Genomic DNA, 22,986 nt, shown 5'->3' with positions numbered 1-22,986 from the left:
TCTCACTCATAGGTGGGTGTTGAACAATGAGAACACATGGACACAGGGAGGGGAGCACTACACACTGGGGTCTGTTGGGGGGAAATGGGGGAGGGACAGTGGGGGGTGGGGAGTTGGGGAGAGAGAACATGGGGAGAAATGCCAGATATAGGTGAAGGGGAGGAAGGCAGCAAATCCCACTGCCATGTGTGTACCTATGCAACTATCTTGCATGTTCTTCAAATGTACCCCAAAACCTAAAATGCAATAAAAAAAAGAAGAAGAAAAAAAAAAGACAAAAACCACAATGAAAGTTAAGTGGTTCCACAAGATCTGATTCTGTACAATACTCCATCTTCTTTTTTGTTCCAAGCAGCCATTATTTTGCTGCAAAAATCTTCCTTCAGTTTCTCCAACATGCCAAGTTATTTGCTTTGGCTTCCATATGGAAGGTTTCTTCTGCTGGCTAATTCTTATTTATACTTCTGGTCCCAGCTGAGAAAAACACCTCCCTACCATAAATCTAAATTGGATCTACCTGTTATATTCTCCTAGCATTCTTAGGAATTTTTCCTCATCATATTAAACATAATTTGTAATTATATACTTATGTATAGGAATATTTTAATATGTCTCCCCTGAAAGATTATTTAACTTCATGAGGTCAAGGTACAGTGAGGTCAAGATACAGTTTGAGTTTGTTCATCAGTGCCTAACACAGTGCCTGGAACACATAGATGTTTTTAAAAAATCTGTTGAATTAGGACATGAATACAATTGATCAACATCTAACTATTATAATTACTAAATAGGAAAATATTTAAATCATGACCTGTTTTGAATGTGCAACCATCTTTCCTATTTTATTCATCAGGAATTTTTCTCTCTCATCTTTTTTATTTAGAATGAAAGATTTGTATTTGAGATCTGGAAAAAAAACCCCTTAATATTTATATTTGGCTTAGCTAGTATAATTCATCTATTTACTTCATGGGATATCTGCAATGATTTGTGTTTAAATTTTTCTTTACAGTAACTAATCAGGACACCTAGATCACCATTTAAAAATACAAACAACCACATCTAGTAGTCAAAAGGGGATATTTCTGAAAGTGACAAAATCTATCACAAAACAGTATCAAAGCTAAGTTTTATCACAGAAGTATGAAGTCATTAAATAATTAGGCAGACAGATGGGTTAGCTGTTATACTTAGAACTTGGTCCAAAGTCTAATGAGTAATGAAACTTGTTCATTAAGCAGGAACTTAAAAAAAATATGCAAGGTGACATGACTTAAAAAAAAATAAGCAAGGTAACATAAATTTTTGGGCCATTGATCTGATTCCCTTCTAAAGACATTTACTTAGTGTAGAGTTTATTGTGTTTAAATTGTTACTGAAATATTTTAAAGTTCTGTATTTTTGTTTTTCATGTGATACAGAAAATGTATGAAACCAATATAAAATTCAATTACTAAGGATGAAAATTGTATTAACATGTCTCAGTTTCACTTCCTAAATAAGAAAATATGATTCATATCTATTAATTTGCCACTAGCATACTCTCCAGAATAACTACGTGAAATGTAGTCCTAGGAAACATTTTTATTATTTTACTATTCACTGGATTCATTATTCAAAAAATTATGAGCAATAGTACAACCAATTTATACTACACAATAAATGATGTATTTTATGAAAGTCAAATGCTTTCAGAGTCAATATAATCACAACATATTTTTTTGGACTCACGTGTGCCCTCACAGTTTGCTTTTAACTGCTTCATAGAGATGGCAGTTTACACATTACAGTGAGGTTTTATTGATTTATCAGTTACAGAGTATAATAAGCATTCTCAATAAACTGGAAAAGCTAGCTCTGAGGCTAGTATCATATAAGCAAGTTGCAGAATTCTTCAGAGCAAAATCAGAAGGTTGGCATAAGGGAAAGATATATAGTGTAAACTAGACTAGCAAAGACTAATATTTAGTAAGTCCACTAACACAAATTAGGTTTGTGAGTTGTATACTTTGTCCACAATGGGAAAAATATTTACTTAGTATTTTATGTCATATGGTCAATTATTCTATAACAAACTACTAAATTTCCTTTTTGGGAAAATGTTTTCTTAAGTTACATTTAACATTAATATGATGTAACACATACTTTCTCCAGCAAACAAGTCCTTTCTTTCAATAATGTATCTGAATTTAGCTACCTCAGATAATTTGACTTTCACATGTATTTGTGGGGTATGTTTTGTTAATTAATAATAAAAATATTTAAAATATGTTTTTAGTAGTTTAAAATAAATACTTTTAAACAAAAAAATGTGTTAAATTGTAAGAGAGTAAAAGAGTTGAGAAAAAAACTGCACAATAAAATTCTCTAAAGCATCATGTAAAAATTTTGTAATTTAAAAATGTAAAGATCATGTACCCAAAGGTGGTAATGTTCTCTGCTTTCAGTTTTATTTTTGAAGCCAAAGAACATATATATATACACACATACATATATACACACACATATATATATATATATATTTTTTTTTTTTTCTTTTTTCTTTTTTTTTTTTTTTCTCTAATCTTTATTGTTTCTTTTATTCCACTGATTTTGGATATAGTTTGCTCTTCCTTTTTTAATTCTTTTTTTTTCTTTAGGCAGAGTCTTGCTCTGTCATCCAAGCTGAAGTGCAGCTGCATGATCTCAGCTCATTGCAACCTCCACTTTCTGGGTTCAAGTAACAAAGAGTAAAATTTTTATTAAACTTTGTTTTGCTTTTTAAAATGGAATAGTTTGAGGACTTCTGAGAACCTATGAATGGGCAAAATGGAGTACTGATAGAGATCTGCAGAACAGTTCATGATTCAATCAGCTGACTGAACTGTTTATCATTCAGCTAAACAGAACTGGCCAACATGTTGTTTTAGAGCATAATTTTTTTCTTTCTCAGTTATAACTTCTTTAATTTCCATCCCTAATAGGCCACTGAACATGTGAAGCAAGCAGAAAGTATATGGATGTTGAAATACAAATTAACGAGGAGCATAAAAATAAATCTGTAAATTCACCTCAGGATTCTCTTCATGAGATCTTTAAATTGTATTCATTTGATCACACTACTCATATTACCTACTATGTAACTGCTACCTAAAAAACAAATATAAAGAAAGAGAATATTAGAATAATAATATTCAATTTAGTTTTTCATATACTGGCATAAAAGCCAAAACATCCACAATGTGTTATCTGTGAAAATATTCTAGAAAATAGAGGCTCTATTATTTTATTTTAAAAGTAAAATGTGGCTGGGTGCAGTGGCTCATGCCTGTAATCCCAGCACTTTGGGAGGTCGAGGTGGGTGGATCATTTGAGGTCAGGAGTTCGAGACCAGCCTGGTCAACATGGTGAAACCTCATGTATACCAAAAATACAAAAATTAACCGGGTGTGGTGGCAGGCACCTGTAATCCCAGCTACTCAGGAGGCTGAGACAGGAGAATTACTTGAACCTGGGAGGTGAAGGTTGCAGTGAGCCAAGGTCTTGCCATTGCACACCAGCCTGGGCAACAACAGAGCAAGACTCCATCTCAAAAAAGAAAAAGTAAAATGTTAAGAATTCCAAATATCACCTCACAAGCAGTTATTTAATGTCATAATATGTTACCAAAATTTAATCTACTTTCTTATTTATATTCAGTCCTTAAACCCAACTTAATATACCATTATAAAATTTAACAAATTGTGCTTTTTCTTACATAGCTGAAGTCAAATACCATGTGATGTTATATATTATAAATAATAAAGATTGTGTTAAATAAAATTTATAAAACAATGTAACTCAACTTCTTTATCTTATACCAATGCAAAAATAATGTTTAAAACACTACCTAGAGGATATACTTTGAAGAGATTCAAGAGGCAAGAAAGGTTGGGAGATGTTGCTTTAACATTGCTAAGGGTTTTGATCATTTTAAACTCAGAAAAGTTTCAATTAATGATGGAGGAAGTGAGTCAATGATTTTTATACTGCCAAGTGAAATGCAGCAAGCTAGAATAACTGGTTAGTTTTATTAAGATATCTTATTAAGATGGCTTATTAAGCTACTCACTACTGTTTTCATAGGGCTTTAGGCAGACACTAAACTTTAAAATGCAGGATTCGTTTCTTCCTAACTTGCATAAAAGTCATATATAATTAGCACTGAATGAAATTTTCTAATGTCAACATTTCAAATTTTGATTAACAGGGAATACAAATCAACCTTACTCAAGTTTAATTCAAAAGATAGGCAACATCCTTTGGGAGACTAGTAGAGATAATATATCAATGCAACTTCAAATTTTAGACTAAGCCACGGGCCTACAAAGTAAAAGTAATATTCAACTTATTAAGCTGGCATCATCATAGTCATTTTCCCTACTTGATTTAACTATGATTCATAAAAACCATATATTCTCAAATTTAGATCAACATTTAAGATCTAGAATGCAATCAGGACCCTGTTGATAGATATGATGATTGATCTACATAGAGTATGAAAGATGATTAAATTAAAGATAAAGTAACAGTTGATAAAAGTGGTGCAGGTTCCAAATATGAATTAAGACATAGAAATTTAGAGAGTGGTAAGGTTTATGGACACCATATAATTAAAGACTTGGCCAAATTCTGTAAGGTGGAAAGAACCACAATTGTTCACATCTACGATATCACTATGATTTCTGAACATAAAATACCATTCAATAGAAATCATACAAGTTAGGATAACAGCAAGTTATCATTATCATTATTATTTTTAATGAGAATAACTTAGAAGTGTCTTTTGTTCCCCTGTAACAGTTTTTTTTTTCTTTCATTGTAACAGTGTCTTTTTCATCTTCTATAGGATATTCAAGGCTAGAACTAGTGAGGTGAATGAGGCACTCATCTCAGGTTAAAATTTAAAAGAATGTTAAAGAAAAGTAATCAAGATGAGTAATATGTTAATAAAAATAGTTTTGAAATCATGATTAACACATAAACTTAAATAATATCAAAATTTTAAATAAGGAAAGGATCAGTACCTAGTCTAACACCGATAAAGTCTCTAAAGCAAAACTTCTTTACATCATAATGAGTTTCTTTAAAAGATGAATTTTGATAAAGGGTTAAATGGTTTAGGTCTCTCACATCATTTACATAAGCACAGAATACATGAGTGAGAAAAATACCCAAAGTAAATTTTAATAATAAATCCCTAAATATTGTTCTAAGGCAGTAGACATCATAAATCCCTATGTCTATACCCACTCTGATTACTAAACTCTAAACTCCTTGGTTATGCTAAGTAAGCTCTCCCAAACTATTTAGACCGATTGATTCTAATACCAAGGTTGATTCTTTTAACTAATTATATAGCTGATTCATAGTCTTTGCTTGAATTGATTATACTGGAAATTACAAGGTAGTGATTTTCTAATTGTATCATTCTCTCTACATTTATTAACTGACATTCTTCCGTACAAAAGGTTTTTTTCTCTTCATCCTTCATCTCTTGTTTTTGAGTATGTTTATAGACTCTAAGTTGTAAAAGTTCAATATTTTGTAATCAAATAGAGTTCTTTTTTTGATTCACAAGTCATCCCAAATTTGGTCAGTGGGAACATTTTCATGCTGGCTTATGTATCCTTTCTATATAATCCCATTAATCTTTGAGCATTTGCTTGTTTTTTGGCACAAAAAGATATCCCAGACTACTCTGTATTTTCCCTAACCCAGACCTAGAAACTTTGTACTTTTTAATGGAAAATGATACTTAGAAACTAAAATCTGGGTGCTAAGTATGCCTATTGCTTTTAAGCCTTTTTCAGTGGACAGAGCTAAGAAAAATATGTATATTTAAAATCATGCCAGGTGCGGTGGCTCACACCTGTAATCCCAGCATTTTGCGGGGCAGAGGCGAGCGGAACACTTGAAGCCAGGAGTCCAAGACCGGCCTAGCCAACATGGCAAAAACCCATCTCTATTAAAAATACAAAAATTAACTGGGTGTGGTGGTGTGTACCTGTTATCCCAGCTACTCAGAAGGCTGAGGCAGGAGAATTGCTTAAACCTGGGAGGCACAAGTTGCAGTGAGCTGAGATCCTGCCACTGTATTCCAGAGTGAGACTCTGTCTCAAAAAATAAATAAATAAAATAAAATCATGGGTTCATTTTGATATGTTGAATTCAAATTTAATACTACAGTTTCTATTTCCTAATGCCATTTATTTTACGGTGGAAATCCTAGTTCCTAACAATGTTTCTTTATTTGCTCAATCCAACAATATACATAAAATCGTTTAAAAATGTTAATACCTGTATGACTAATAACTGTTAATATAGTGAGCAACATTAAAATTTCTTTGCATGTATTTTTGTTCTTAGAATATATGCCACTAATAATGTATAGTCAGAGTATGATAATCAAAAGATACTTGAAGTAATTACTTTCTCCCTGTATCTTATCAATTTGCTGTACAGTTAGGTATATTTATTTGTATTTATAGTCACTGTTAGGGCTTTCTTTTTATCTTTTTAATTTGATTTTCATTTTTTGAATATATAAAAATTTACATGGTCCAAAAGTCAAATCTATACAAAAGGGCATACTTAGAAAAGTTGCACTCCCATCCTTGTCTATATCTCTTTCCCATATATCTCCAAAGGTAAACACTTTCGCTTCTGGCTGATCTTTCCTGTTCCTTTTATTCTTATTTCTCACACAAAAGGCAGTATATGAGAAGTACTTTTTTTTTTTTTTTTTCAGTTAGGAATCTGTCCTGGAAATCATTCAATATTGGTTTATAGATATCTTCCTTATTCTTTTTTACAGCTGCACTATATCACACTATGTACATGTATCATTTATTTAACTACTCTCCTATTTGGGTTATTTTTATTTGCTATTAAAAACAATACTGTAATTCTTATGTTGTTTCATATGCATGAAGGTTTATATTAAGGATAGAGTCCAACAAATGATTCTTCCTTAGTCAAAGGGCAAATGCATATGTTCTATTGTTAGATATTGCCAAATTCTACTCTATAGGGGTTTTACCATTTCACGTTCTCACCAGTAATGCATAAGAACACACAGAACCTTCTTCCAGTTTTCAAGATCAATGTAAAGAATCACTTTCAAAAGTTACATGGTTCTTAGATTGTGTCTAAAATATAATTTTTCTCCCTTTCTGTTTCCAAACAGACAGGTGATCATAATGTTTTAATTTAAAATATATAAGTTGAACATATTAAATGGCTTATGTCTATACAGCACATTATACTTTTCAAAGCACTTTTATGCACATGCGTATCATTTGATCCTCATAGCCATGTTTTGAAGAAGTCTATGCAAGTATATTTTCCAGATGAGCCAACTGAGAGCAAATTTAATGATCTGTACATATCTAGTTAATCCTAGTTAACGACACTTGAGGGTCCTGTTAGTTCACTAATATTTTTACTAGATATGAAGTTACCTCCCCTTTAACTTAGAATTTTAGTGTCTTCATTTACTATATGTTAGTGTAACTTGCTAGAAAAAGGCATTAGGAATGCAAACTTAATCAGTATATTTAGCTCATAAATAGCAGAAACAATAAAGCAATTATTGAGTTATTTAAGCTTGTATTTTAAGTTTATTTTGGATAATAAAGCTTCATTTGTTTGGTTTAGCTTAAATATTTTATAAACTACAAAGTGCTAACCAAGTATAATATCGTTTATTCTAAAAAAAAATACAGCGTATTTTAAAGAGTTATATAAAATAAGTAACAACTTGAATACAATGAATTAACTTTTAATACCTAAGCAATTGCTGTGTATTTCTAAAATCACAGCAAATAGAGTAAAAAGTAGCCAAGGTGTAATTTCAGGACTGAAATAAAGTTCAAAGTCCTCCTTTGTACTAAACAATGTCTCTTTGCATTCTGTGAAAAGGTGAGAGAAAAAGTTCTATTCTGAGAATAAAATGTTTGAGCTAAATTTTTAATTAGATTGATTCGTCCTTGAGAATGGCAACATATATTTATCCTATCAAGTGTACTTCAAGAAAATATTAAAGAACGACATTAACGAATATAAGCTGAGAGTCCTCACACCAGAAGAAATGAAATCATTGAGCATAGATATAAACCCCGATTTTGGCCTCTTTTTCGTAATGTAAACGGTATTCCATAAAACACAATCTGTATGTTAAAGATGCCATTTATTTCTGAAGTTAAAAAATAACAAAAAGACTTTAGACCCACATATAAAAGGTATTCTTTTTATCCTTTTCTGAGACACTGACCTGTATACTCATTTAAAAATGAACACCACATCTTTACGTTATTAAATCTTTGTTTTGATCTATTAGTATTCACCAAAGTGCCATTTTATAAAACCCCACACTGAATAGAGAAGGCTGGAGGTGACCATCTGCAGCTTTAGAGTCTGTGTTTGAATTGATGAAAAGAGCTTTGTGTTTTCATTGCCAAGTTTGATTCTTCCAGTCATTAGGCATTCCCCTCAGATCACATCAATGAAGCCGGACTCTCTTACACCCATGTGTTAAAATTCTCTTCTCCTCATGGTTTCCTTTGCCAGCTCTACTCAAGAATGACTATTGGGTCTTAGCCACATTCTTCTCACAGCTGTGTTAAAAAAGAGCACCAGAAAGTCTTCCTAAAACCCATATGTGTATCTGGTCAGTTCTCTGTCTTAGGGTCACCTCACATTGTGGTGTGATTATACAGAGTTTCATTCTTGTTCTTGAACTGTGCTACTCCCATCATTCTGGGAAAGATTTAGGCCCTCTGAGAGTCAGTAGTAGAGAACTTTTTGGAAGGCTGATGTGAAATACACATAACTTAACTCAGAAGGCAGATTAGTTTAACTTAAGAAAGATATTTCAAGACACTAAAAATGTTTTATATTATTTTTACCATTATATAGCTTGTTATATGGCAAACGGTAACAGAAAGAGAAATAACATGCTTCTACATATACACAGGATAGTGTTGTATGAGACAAAGGAAAAACTGAAAAGAGGATGATGTTCCAAGAACAATTGGATTGTATTGTATAAATGCCAAAGCAACTAAAAAAGTTAAAATTAGTTTGGTAGGTTCCAAAATATAATTTACATGTAATTTGTAGAATCTTTTATTTTTTTTTCTTTCCACTTTTGGTCAGCAGGTCCTATAAAAAGAACTGCTAAAATAATCTATAATAGTATAATTATTTTTTTCATTATATTATGTTAAGAAGTGAAAAGTGCCTCAGTTGAGTTGTTCAAGAATGTATAACACTGAAGGAAGAAATAAGATATACTTCAGCTGTAACTGTAATCAACATTGTTATAGAAACATTTTTTCCTTAAATGTAACTGATCAAGAATAAAGTTAATCTATGGACAATGTTTGTGATTTCGCCATCAGACAAAGTTACACTGAAACAAGCAAAGGATTCTTCATTGTGTAAATTTATCCAGGGCCAGATATGCACAAGTACAAATCCCTGACCCAGTAGGAATAAATAACCAATAATGGAATCTTAGAATCCAAGTGAAATTTTTATTTTGACTTGCTCTTGGGATCAATTGATTTTCTCCCAAATATATTTTGGGAATAAAATCTATACCTATTATCTGTTTAGAATAGTTGTGCAACTGTGAAATCAGATTTTAGATGAGCATACTGAGGATTTATTCAAAGCAAACCAGACCGTTTTATATAAAATGTATATATTTTCTATATTAACCAGTAGATACATTATATCTATTCTGTGTGTTTAAGAATAGAGACAACAAAGGGGAAAGTTTTGAGTGAGTCATATAAAGTATCAAGTAAAATGATATGTTACATCAAGTCTAATGAGATTGAGCGCATGAATGACAAAAACTTCTAAAAATCTAACTTCTAAAACACCTTCCTTTTCCCCTCTACTATAAAATATTTTAAAGTACACTAACAATTAGTGTCATTTAGTAACCTTTTCCTAGGGAGTTCAAATCCCTTTATACATCTTATTTTTATCAATTCTCCAACTAATTTCAGGTAAGGTAGATGAGTACTCCTAACTTCACAGAAGTACCCAGGAGCTATGTAGCCTGTCAAGGGGCAAACCATTAGAAAGCTTTTGATTGCAGCTAAGAAGAGAAGCAACAAAAAGTATACTTGTTAGATTATATATCCCTCTAAGGAACTTGTATTTCATATAAAATATTTGTGTGAAAATCGCATGTGTGTCTCTAAGGTATAAAAAATGTGTTTCTCCCCTATCAAATTTTAGTTAAAATGTAGATAATCATCGTAGGTGGATTCTATAATTTCCCTAAAATAATAAAAACTCTGGTCTTTGACTTTTTAAATCACTGTAGTACTGGGATTAACAAAAACTCAAAACTCCTGTATTTTATTTAAACTGAAACAGTATGGATATCTCATAGTTTTTTGTTCTTTTCCTTCCATTCCTCTCTATTGTGTTAGTCTGAAACATGTTTTATCTATCTGAGTACGCAGAAACATATAATAGCTCAACTCTAGTTCGTTATTAGAAGATAGCTCCTGAAATGAAGTAGATTAAGTACAAAAAGCCATGTTGTAATTTAAAATTTTGGTTCCTACTTTTAGGCTCTTACTTATTCATTCCATAAGGTTAGTTACAAAAGGGATCTATCTTATTAGGAAAAATACAGAGTCTAGGTTTAAAGGTCCCCTTTTCTACCTTAGCCTGGATCATTCACTTTCCAATCTACCGGGATTTCTTATATTCTGGGTTAGGCTTCAATCCTAATAATCCTACATTAATCCTCCCCTGGCATAAAGGAGTTAGTCAGATAATTAAAACTATGTTTCTTCTTCATATCAATGTGAGACATTCCCCAGTCATGAAGGTATAAGCCCAAATTCTTCAGTTTTTATAAATAAATGAAGATAATTATGTATTTGTCAAGCATTGTAGGTATATATCTATGTATAATAAAAGCAGCTCTAAAGAAACCTTCTTTACATACTAGATGAATGGGAAAGGTGATCCGCTATACAAGCATATGATGGAATTGGTGATAATTTTAATGAAATGCTTAACAGAGTATAAGATGAAATATTTCACAAGTTAAAGATGTAATCAGATAATTTAACATTTATGATTCACAAATCTAGAATATTAAATTCTTTAAAAGCATAGCACATGTCCAAGAATAAAAATAAGCATGTTTAGATGTTGTACATCTTATAATGACTATTTAGGAGCCATCTGAGTCCATCTTCCATATATAGATGACAATAAAACTATCTTCAATTAGATTTAGATTTAGAAGGTGCCTTCCAAAGCTAATTAGGGAGGGCATTTGTTGATAAACTATCACAAGTAAATTAATCATTCAACTTGTTATTTGGTGAAGTACATATATTTCATAGCTTATAAATTTCAAACACAAGAAAACATTTTAAGGAGCAATTTCTAGAGAAGTTTTAGGTCCTCTCACTTATTAATAGTACTAATAAATCGAAGCTCACTTTCAATATTATATAAGATATTGATTTATAACTTCTGAGTTGAGGAATTTCAAAAGTTATTCTTTGATTCAATCAACACATATTTATATTGTTTAGATACGTCTAATTTTGCCTTGGAACTTATAGTTCAACAAAGAATTTATAAGAAAAATATCACAGGTAAAGTTGACAAGAATCAGAATAATTTTAATGAAAAGACAATGAAATTATAAAAAAAATTCACTAAGGCCTTTCATTTTTTAGCAGAATTATTTTTCATTATGGTTAAAATCAGATTCTGTAGCCAGCAACAGATGTAAAAAATCTAGTAAAATCTTTTGACAAAAATAGCATACTTTTTTAAATTGAGAAACTTTAGAAATGCTCTGTTCCTCTTCCCAGCACCCACAGTCATGTATCCTGTTTTATAATTCAACCTGCAAACAGATTAAGCAGCTGAGTTTGTAGAAAGTATGTTTGCTCTACACTAAGAACCCTTGTGTGACACTATGGTGACTCCCCTGACACTTTGAAGAGAACTACAGATGGTTCTTACTCATTAGCTGGAAAACCAGGCTGAGAATTCACAATTTCTTTGTAACCCCAATTTCTTCATAGAAATTCGGTATTTGGTCAAAAGGCAGAAAAGACTTTAAACAGCTTTATTGTTTTTTTTCTTTGTCAATACTGCTCAAAAGATATAGGGTGCCCTCTATTTCAAAAGACAATCTACAACTTAAAAAAACGTATAAACTGAAGTGCTTTAGCCTGATCTTTGATGTTTTAACTATGCTATAAAAATTTAAGATGAGCAGAACTCCTGTATATTTTAAATAATAGATTTTTTCCTTTTAGGAAAGTATGGAAAGCATGAAACTTCTTGAGTTGATACATCTTTTCCAGCAAATGTGTTTAAAAGTTTACCATTTTTTCTGTATCTCTTTGTCTCATCTATTCATTATATAGTTACAGTATATAATTCTTTATATAGTTTATAGGGGAATTTGAATAATATCCCTGTCAATCTGACCCACAGTAAAGATGAGATATGACAAAAGTTATTTCAGTTTTAACCCCAGATCTTTGAGAGTTGTAACTTTATAAGCCTGGTTGTAATTACTTTTATTTTAAGTAACTATGTATAGCTTAGGCATGCTAAGTATAGCAAAATGTATTTTTAAAAGTCCTTTTGAACCTGTTCTAGGCCACAAGAAGCAAGTATCCTTGTAGATGGAAAAGGAACTATAGCATGAAGAATCACAAAATTTTAAATATCTCATGAGGAATAAAAACAACTTTTAATGAATTGGTGTGTTAGTTTTCTCTTTAATAAATGAGGATTAGGGATAGTCTTTGACAAAACTATTAAGAGAAGTTTTTCCTACAAAGTTCCTGTGCTCTTAGCTGCTCTTTATTTCCCTTTACCTCCACATAATCCCTCTGTCCAAAAGCAAGCACATTCAGTACCAGGAAAAGAGCAATCTAAAAGCTACATAACAATGTGCTATGCTTCTACAAACATTCACATTTTTTAATAAAAGTACATAAAAAAGAATTAATTTCCACTGGTAAAAGGTTAAGCTTTGTGATAGATAGGCCAAGAAGATATTTTTTGGTTATGAGGTGAGGCATATACTGACTTTTTCCCTATAAGTGATGATCTGCCTATACTGGCTAGCTTATGGGTGGTAATCCTGTACAACTTGTCTTTCTATGAATGCTCCTATAGGCTAAAACATTTAAGAAAATATTAAACATTTTTATGACTCTGAAAGAAAATAAATTTAAAATTCTATGGTTAGCAATAGTAGATAGTCTCTACTACTACTAAAGATTTCTGGTCTTCTAAATGTAATTAAATTTGATGGAAGTGGGTGGTTAAAATATGATCAACAGGAAGTAAGTGCTGCCAGCTCCTCAGAGAGTGAAAGGTGTGGTGGTAGCACTGAGGGGAGGGAGGGAAAAACCAGCCATAGAAGTCATACTTTTGTATACAACTGGTAAACTCTGGGCCTAAAAAGTGTTTATCGTGGGCCTAAAGTAGAGTGGAGCATATCTGAAATGTTCCTGCATATCTCTAACTTGACCTGCTTTTACTTTATTCTGTTATTCCCTCAAACTATTAAATTGTTGTAGTTGATTTGTTCATAGCATTTACAGAATACTTACTTTACAGCAGGTTTCTGCATGAGTTTTTAGAAGAGATGGGGAAACAAAGATGAATAGAACACAATCCATGTCTTAGGGGATCTGGGAGAGAGTGCAGAAGATACAAAATAGATATATAAAATATATCACCTAGGTCTGGCACAGTGGCTCACACCTGTAATCCCAGTACTTTGGGAGGCCGAGGTAGGCAGATTGCTTCAGCCCAGGAGTTTTGAGATCAGCCTGGGAAACATGACAAAAGCCCATCTCTAGCAAAACAAACAAAAATGAACAAAAAAAAAAATCCCCAAAATATTTGCCAGGTGGAGTGGCACATACCTATGGTCCCAGCTACTGGGGAGGCTGAAGTTGCAGCAAGCCATGATTGTGTATGATTGTGCCACTGTACTCCAGTCTAGGTGACAAAGTGATACCCTGCCTCAAGAAAACCACCAAAACCAAAACAAAACTACATATACACACACACAAGTATATGTATGTATGTGTATATATATATATATGCCATATATATGCATAATCTATATCTATGTATATATACACATATGTATAGTTTATATAGTATGTATATATAGGTTTATATATGTATGTGATATATAGGTATCATATTTATATATATGTGTGGACACATATACTTTATATATATACATTATATACATGTGTATAGACACATATATAATATATGGGAGAATATGATACTACAACAATGGGAGGAGGCAAGTGACATATATAAACACATATAGTTTATATATATTTATATATATATACACACATATATAAACAATTATATGTTATTTATATACACATATATAAATTATATATGCTATTTATATAAATATAAATATTTATTTAAATATTTAAATAACATTAAATATTTATATAAATAACATTTATATAATGTCATTTATGTTATTTATATAAATATAAATAAATTTATATATGTTATTTAAATATGTTATTTATATATATGTATCGTTTATATACACATATATAAATTATATATATAAACTATATATACACATATATAAATTATATATGTGTACAAAAACTATATATGTGTATATAAATAACATATATGTGTGTATATATGCATTATACATGTGTATATTCTATCTACATATATAAACTATATATGTGCATATAAATATATATAAACTATATGTGTGTATATACATATATAAACTATATATGTGTATATGCATATATAAACTATATACGTATGTATATATGTATTTGTACTATAGATGTACATATATGTAGGTTATTTTTTTAAATTGAGAAAATGTAGAAATGAACTCTGTTCCTCTTCCCAGCACCCAGAGTCATCTATCCTGCTCTATAATTCAACCTGCAAACAGATTAAGCAGCTGAGTTTGTGGAAAGTATGTTTGCTTTATGCTAAGGACTATGTAACACTAAGTAACACTATGGTGACTCCCCTGACACTTCAAAGAGTGGTATGTATGCATATATATATAGACATATATGTATATGGATAGATAGATATCATAGATCCTAGATGATTAGTAAAGGTATGGATTAAATATGTTGAAAACATTAAAGAAAGAGAAAATAAATTATTAACTGGAAAAAGCCAGTTAAGGCTTTATTTTAGAGGTGACATTTGGACTGGACTTTCAGAAGTAACAAAAATTTGGCCAGGCAATAAAAGGGAGAAATATATTCTAAGAAGAAGAAATAGCACGTGCAAAGAGATTGTGGTAGTGTTGTGGGAGAATATGATACTAGAACAATGGGAGAAGGCAAGTGATAGGCCTCATACATCATGTTAAATTATTAAACTTGTAGGGAATGAAGAGGCCCTGAAAAATTTTAAACAGGGAAATAATACAAATAACATTTTAGAAAGATTAATTGGGGGCAGTGAGGAGGATAAATATGAAAGACCTAATGCAGGTCAATGTCAACTAGTTTTATGATTATTCCAATAGTCTAGATGACTGATGATGAGGGCCTGAATGAATAAATGCAATTACCAAGAGAGTATAAGCTAGGGAGAATCACGAGACATTTAGGCAGCAGACAAAACAAAGATTTGTGGCAAAGTGAATGTGAAAGGCAAAAAAGAGTGAGGAAACAAGGACAGCGTGGAAGTTGCTGAAGTCCATTAATTGAGGCAGAAAACACAGGAGAATGGGCAGGACTTTACTTTCAGAAGAGTGAAGAGTAAAGAGTTTTGGAAATCTGAGAATGGATCTCAGTGGATAAGTGAGTGCTAAGACAAGTATTTGGAAGTTGTTTGGCTAATAAGTAGTAGTTGAAGCTGAAGGAAATAGATGACATTCCTGGGAATTGTGTAGAGGTAGAAGAAAAATAAAATCTTTAAGAAACCATTATTTTGGGATATCTGGGAGATGTATTCCCTGAAAGAAATGGAGTAGGAACAGTCAGAGAAGTCGTAAAGGTAGAAAAACAAAAACGGTGCTACAGAATCTAAGAAAAGACTTCAAGAAGGAATGATGAACAGTACTAAATGATGAGAGTTGAAGTAGGATAAATATTCTAAAAGTGACTGCATTTGTTATTGGATGCTTGCTAACCTTAAAAAAAAAAAATCCTAAAATAACATTATGTGAGCAGAGGGACCAATATACACAAAGGCATTTAGTCCTGAAAAGGCGAAGCTCATCTGAGGAATGAGATAGTATAATGGAGTAAAATGCCAAGGGAAGGAGGAAGTATGTAATACAGGTTGTTCTAAAAGCATTACATGTATTAGCTCACCGAATTATCATGGCAATGTTATGAGATAGATGTATTATTTTCCACATTAGCATAGTGTTTTATGTTCAGGTTCACATACCTATACATTCTGAATCCAAAGCCTGAGCTTTTAAACCACTATGTTATATTGCTGAAGATATATGAAGTTCTTTATTTTTACCATAAACATATATTCATTGTATAATAAAAACATAGTTAAAAATGAGCCATTGAATTTAGTAGTTAGAAAATTACTGGTGATCTTAAGAAGAACAATTTAAGTACACGAGCTAGCAATAGTGTACTGAGTAAATGGGGCAGAGGAGTAAATGGGAATTGAAAACTTAGAGATAGTAAATGTGAATATAGATCAGTTATTCAAGAAATTTGATTGTGAAGGGAAAAGGGGAAAGTTATTCAAGAAATTTCATTGTGAAGGGAAATTTGATTGTGAAGAAACCCCTTTAATTTAAATTTTAAATTCCCAGGAATACTGATATATTTTCAAAGAACTTTTAAACATATTAGCTAATAATAGTGACTTTGGATGTTTAGAGAGTCTACTAATACCATCTTACAAAGTCTCATAAGTTGGTTTCCTTTAAAAGGATAGCATTTCTCTTAAACTCAATAAAATAGGCTAATATCTTCATGAAGATACACTTTGCCCAGTTGGTGGCACTTAAATATGAAATACAGTGGATCAAATATGAAAAGGAAAACCCTATAATATTTCATCTAGGTCTTATTGTTGGAAATCAGAAGAATAAGAGATTTAACATTTAATTCTTATAAATGACATAGTTGTACTTAAATGCTGATCCATGGATTAGTGCCATTCCATTAAAAAGTTTCGAACTGTCTGTGGTTAAATGCACAAAATAAGGAAGAGATAATGAATTTGTCAGAGTTAAAGTTATTTAATTTAAACCATTATCTGAGATTATGTTGATTCTGCTTCTTGGTGTATGAAAATGATTTCTTTAACGAAATGATGATTATAGTTGATGAGACCTAAAAGATAAAAGGTTTATAACACTTGCAAAGATTTTTGAAATTCGAATTGGTCTGTGGGAATCACTGTTTTGATCATGTATGGAAATTAAAGGGTCATATATAAAGAAAACTTTGAAATTTGTAATTATTTGTAGGCTTGAAGCAAACAGAGCTAAATCAGATACTGACTGTCAAAAGTTACTGATTGTGAATTACAAAGAAATGATATCTACCTATATACATCACGGTGTTCTTAGAATATTAATGCACATTGTGAATAACTGGATATAGTTTCTGACTGAACATAAACCCAATCTTTTAACTTATAAATACATATTATACACATAAATCAAATCTTTACACTGGCAGTAAAGATTAAAATGCACAATTCTGTTTTAAAACAGTCTTTACTGATTTATATAACTTTGGCTATTAATCAAAATATAATTTCAGGAATATTGAGGAAATGATTGAGATGACATTTTCAAATAAGAAGTAGTGGGAAATAAGAAACCTTGAAGTAAGCACTACTTCATAGTATAAAACTGACAAAAAAATTGTTAAGAAAAAAGGTATATCTTAGAAAGTGGAGGTGACTAGATATATGAAAGCTGTAATGCTGTTAATAATACATAAAGAAGGTTAAAATATGTTCTATTACATGTATTCTATTACAGTGGTTCTATTACATAAAGTTGTCTCAGAAAATTCTGCTACAATGTTCAAGTCCAATAAATTAATAAGTGACTTCTTTGCCTGATAAGCTATTTGTTAACATTTTGCTAGCTGTCAAAAGGACTGACAGATTATTCAGCTTTATTTAAATTTTAATAAAAATGCAAAGATTATTTAAAATAAACAAATATAATTATGCACTGTGAAAGGCAGTATTGAATACTTCAGAAGAACAACACAAGAAAATTAATTTGACCCTACTGGATTTTATGCATCTACAAGTCTCAGACTGCAATATCACAGATGATCTCAATTCAAGCAGGATTATTGTAAAGCTAAATGAGTTCAGATGGTAACTTGACTGCCTCTTCCTCTTGCTAATAACTTTGCCTATTAGCTTGGGACTGTGAAATAATTTAAATAGTATGGTCTCCATGAACTGATAATCAGTTATTAAATAAAAATGGTTTGCCCTACACGGTAACAATGATTCCCAAGAAAATAAATTTTTGACCCCAAATATGACATATGGTATCCAATCTAAAAAGGTTCATTTGGTTCAGTCTACTTTTGTCTTAAACTATTAACATGATCAATAAATGTTTGGTTCCCAAAAGAAAGTGCTATTTTGTTTTGTTTTGTTTCATGTATTTGAAGTATTACAAGATCATTTTACTTACTTTTGAACTTTTTCATTGGCCACTTGGGAGGCCTCTATGGCATGCTGAAGTTGTAATTCCATATTTGCTCTCTCTGTCAGAGCTTGTTGCAGTTGGGTAGCCAGTTCCTCATTTTGTTGTTGAGTGATGGAAACAATGTTCTCTCTGCTTTTTAAAGCTTCTTCATATGTACTAAGAGTGTAGTTAAACTGATCCTTCAGATTTTCTTCTTGAGATAAAGATTTGTGTAAACTGAGAGAAATTAAAACAAAATTTAAAGGTAAGTAATGTAGACTAAGTGATCAATGAGCTGTTTAACAAAAAACCTCCATTTAGACTCTCTAGTTCTAAAAATCAATAAATACTTAAATGAGCAAATGAAAATAATTTTTAATGTCACAATATTATAATTGATAATTTCTTTCCTTCTAGGCTGAAAGCTACCCAGACAAATGACTATGCTACCAAAGCATACAAAAAGATGCTGCCAGATATTAATTTAATTATATCAGTGTAAATATTACATTCAATTTTCTTTTAAAGGGATAGCAGATAACTAGAAAATAAGGTATCTCTAGGCAAATAAAATAATATAATAAGCTAAAAGAAGTAAGAAGAGAATGGCATAGGTTTAAGAGATCGAGGGGCTATTCTGGTAAGCGCTTAACGAGAATGGATGAGGTTTATGCAAATACTGACCAGCCTCCTACATAGCATTTTCTCCTTGTCACAGTTGAGATATAAATGAATTTAAAATAACTAGTCAGATTGTACAGAAATAATATATATTCATATATACATGTGTGCATATATATATTTTGGCTAATGAATCTTATAACTAATACATCTACTCATTAAGTCATACAGAGAAACAGCATATAAATTATGACTAAATAAATGCAGAAGAAAATGCAGACAAATAGAATCCTAAAATGCTAAAGGTCAAACCTTTGATATGTCATTACACCTACCACCTGAGGTTATTTTGAAATGGCATCAAGCATCTCACTCAATTAAATAAAGACATTTTGAAAATATAAATATTTAATAAGATAAATTTAAAATCCACACAGGAGATGTTCTTTTTTATTAAATATCATTTGAGTATATGCATACAAAGGAAATGTTGATTGGAGACATTTGCAGTAAAACAACTTAACTATATGATATAGATTGATAATGTGAAAGAGAGCAATATCATTATTAAACCTGCAAAAAGCTAGTTAATGAACTTTGGCACTGTCCTAATATCTAGTCTGATGCTTTGTTTAAAACTGTTCAAACTAATTATACTTTTCTTCTTTTAGTTTAAGTTACCTATAAGCCTCTACAGTATGCTTATTTTGGAGAAGGTATCCCATAGAACTAGGATGGACATGAAACAAGGACAGTCAGAATACCAAATGAAATCATTTCAAGATTTAAATTATTTCCTAAGAATACAGGCTGTTACTAAGTCCTGGTCAACTGGTTACTACATAGAAAATTAGAATGGTGTGTAGTGCCACATTGGTAGAGTGCAAAAAGTATCTTTTTCCATGGTTTTCACATTGTTATTAATCTGCCTAACCCTATTTCATTTCTTCTCAGTTCTTTCAACCAACGCATATGCCTAAAGACTATCTCTTGCCCATTTTCCTTTTTCTGTCTCTCACTTTCTGCATCTTGCCTGTTCCAAGTTCCAGTTTTCTTCAGCTCACCCTCTTTATCTCCTTTAAAGACGCAAGAAAGAAGAAATAAAAAACAAACTAAAAGCAAAGTCTTAACAAAGATGTTTGTTTATATTCTTTACATTTAAAACATTATTAGTTACATTTTAATTGTTAATTACATTTTAAATTACACAAAGTGCATATATACAGAGTATTCAGCTTGAAAAAACTGTGAAGAACAAAATACAGAACAAATGCAGAAATCTAGAAGACCCCCCAGTGTTCACTCCAATTTTTCCCCCACCACAAAAGCTAATTACTAATCCAACCTTTATCAAAATGTGAACTGCCTATTTTTAAACTTTTTGTCTGGCTTATTTTCCTCAACAATCGGTATGCGTGGTTCATCTTGCTATAGCATATAATTCATTGCTTTTTATTGCTATAAAATTTATTACATACATATGCCATAACTTATTTAACAATTCCACTGTTGTTGCTATGAATATTCTTGTATACGTCTTTTGAGGGACCTAGGTATTTATGTCTAAAGTAGAATTTCTCCATAGAGCATGCGTTATTTTCAGATTTTCTACTGCTGATAATAGATTCTGATTTAGATTTAGATGCTGCTAATAGTCTTCCATATTAGTTGTACCAATTTATACTCCCATCAGCAAAATATGAGTTTCAGTTGCTTTACATTCTCCCTCAGAATGGCACTGTCAAGTGCTTTTTTTAGTTATTGTAATATGGATGCAGTGATATTTCATTCTCTTAATATTGTCTTATGTATGTGTGTATTGATTGATTGATTGATTGAGACAAGGTCTCACTATGTTTCCCAGGCTGACCTTGAGCTTCTGGGCTCAAACAGTTCCCCTGCCTCAGCCTTCTGAGTAGCTGGGACTACAGGCACATGCCACCATGCCTGACTCTTAATGCTGTCTTTTGAAGGTAAGTTCTCAAATTAAATAAAGTTCAATTTATCATTGTTTCTTTAATGGCAATGCTTTTCATAAACTGCTTAAAAAATCTTAGCCTACTCCATTCCCTTATATTTTAACTTTACATATATGGCCTAGTTTAAAACTCAGTGAGACAGCTTAGTTTGGGAATTCTGCATTTGCCTATCATGCCTAAAGTAGTAACCATTTGTGAGTTTTAAAAATCTCACCATTATTAAAATTATGGGCATCCTGATTTAACTTCTTAGTCACTCCTCACTTCCTATCTTCTAACATTTAATTTTTAGGGGACAAATTTATATCTGATTTTGATTTTTCTCTTAGATGGACATGTTTGGATTGTACCTGCAAGTTCAAAAGCTACTTATTCAAAATGAGTTGGAAACCTGTCAATTACCATCAAGACTTTCCGAAACAAGGGACATGATCTTTTTAAAAAGATAAAGTAGGTATATCACTTAAAATCCTGCAATAGCATTTCTTTACATTCAGAAAACAATCTCTAAAAATAATAAATGCTATATTTTAACTCACTGAAACTCACAACTTGCATGAGAAGCTCTATTTAATATTCCTTTTTTACTGATAAAGAAATGGAAACAAAGAGAGGTAAGTAATTTAATACATGTAGCAGAGCTAGAATGTGAACCCACAGTCTTTATCTCTGCACTGGAACCCTCTTCTATACTTGCTGTGGTCTATAAAGTCCTGCATGACTGACCTCTCTCTTCTTCCTCATCTTTTAGCTTGGCATTCAGATTCCCAAGTGTGTCGAGTATTTTCTGCTGAAGACATTTGTTTGGAATGCCTTTCCATCCATGCTTCTACCTGACAAAGTCGTACTCATCCAGTAAGTCAAAGCAAAAATATCACTTGCTTAGATATACCTAGGTGACTCTTCAATCTAAAGCATGATGTTTCTCTTTGTTAGTCTGCCTCATAGATCCTACTCTTCCGTCTCAGAACTTAAAATTTATAGTTTTTTTCCAATTCATCTTGTGGTTTTCTTCCCAATTCTAAAATATGAATACTTCACTTATATGGAGTAATTTTATTTTATGGTAGGAATACATTCCTTAAGAACTTTAATAAATCAAAATGTTTATAATTCTAAGGGAATTTTCCAGTAGGAATAAAGATGAAGAAAGAGAGATATGTTTCTAGCATTTATAAATCTGTAATCATTGAAACACAACTTTTGCTTTGGTACTCCTTCTTCAGAATGGTATTCTTTAAGTTGACAACAGAGCCTCCTTGTTTAGCTTTCTTCACAACAACATATTACATTTACCCTCTTCCAAAGTTACTAATTTTTAGATGCATTTTCAGCATAGTGGTAGTATTATAACTCAATGACACTTAAATTGTATGGGAATATATTTTAGGTTACGGTAGGCATAAATGATGAAATAACAATAGAAGAGTCACTGAATCACTCTCAGAAATTCTAAAGCATGTAATCAAATAGTGCAGCTTACACAGTATCCACATAGGATGGTAACTATTTCTGTTAACCAGGAAGTTAATGATGTAATAACACGAGCAAAGTTTAAACTCACTCTTCCAGTTTTAAAATTATATAATTCTTGGCCGGGCGCGGTGGCTCACGCCTGTAATCCCAGCACTTTGGGAGGCCGAGGTGGGTGAATCACGAGGTCAAGAG

The 22,986-nt window shown here is 31.5% G+C and overlaps 1 protein-coding gene across 6 annotated transcripts in view; it reads right to left on the bottom strand.

The window, feature by feature from the left end:
• The window catches only part of MIPOL1 (mirror-image polydactyly 1), a 373,668-nt gene that overhangs the window by 64,745 nt on the left and 285,937 nt on the right, over positions 1 to 22,986 (bottom strand). For 5 of the 6 annotated variants that reach the window (XR_001826007.2, XM_017530847.2, XM_017530845.2 and 2 more), the window contains one exon: positions 18,725 to 18,955. The exons of the other annotated variant lie outside the window; for it this stretch is intronic. Coding sequence is in view for 4 of the 5 variants with exons in the window: in XM_017530847.2 (XP_017386336.1) it covers positions 18,725 to 18,955 (231 nt within the window). In the remaining variant the exon portion in view is untranslated. The remainder of the gene's footprint in view (positions 1 to 18,724; positions 18,956 to 22,986) is intronic. 6 annotated transcript variants of the gene reach the window in all.

The sequence above is a fragment of the Cebus imitator genome, unplaced genomic scaffold (assembly GCF_001604975.1).
Source record: "Cebus imitator isolate Cc_AM_T3 unplaced genomic scaffold, Cebus_imitator-1.0 Scaffold69, whole genome shotgun sequence".
Classification (NCBI taxonomy): domain Eukaryota; kingdom Metazoa; phylum Chordata; class Mammalia; order Primates; family Cebidae; genus Cebus; species Cebus imitator.
Note: the sequence above shows the minus strand (reverse complement) of the source record. Positions and strands in the feature narration are given on the sequence as shown.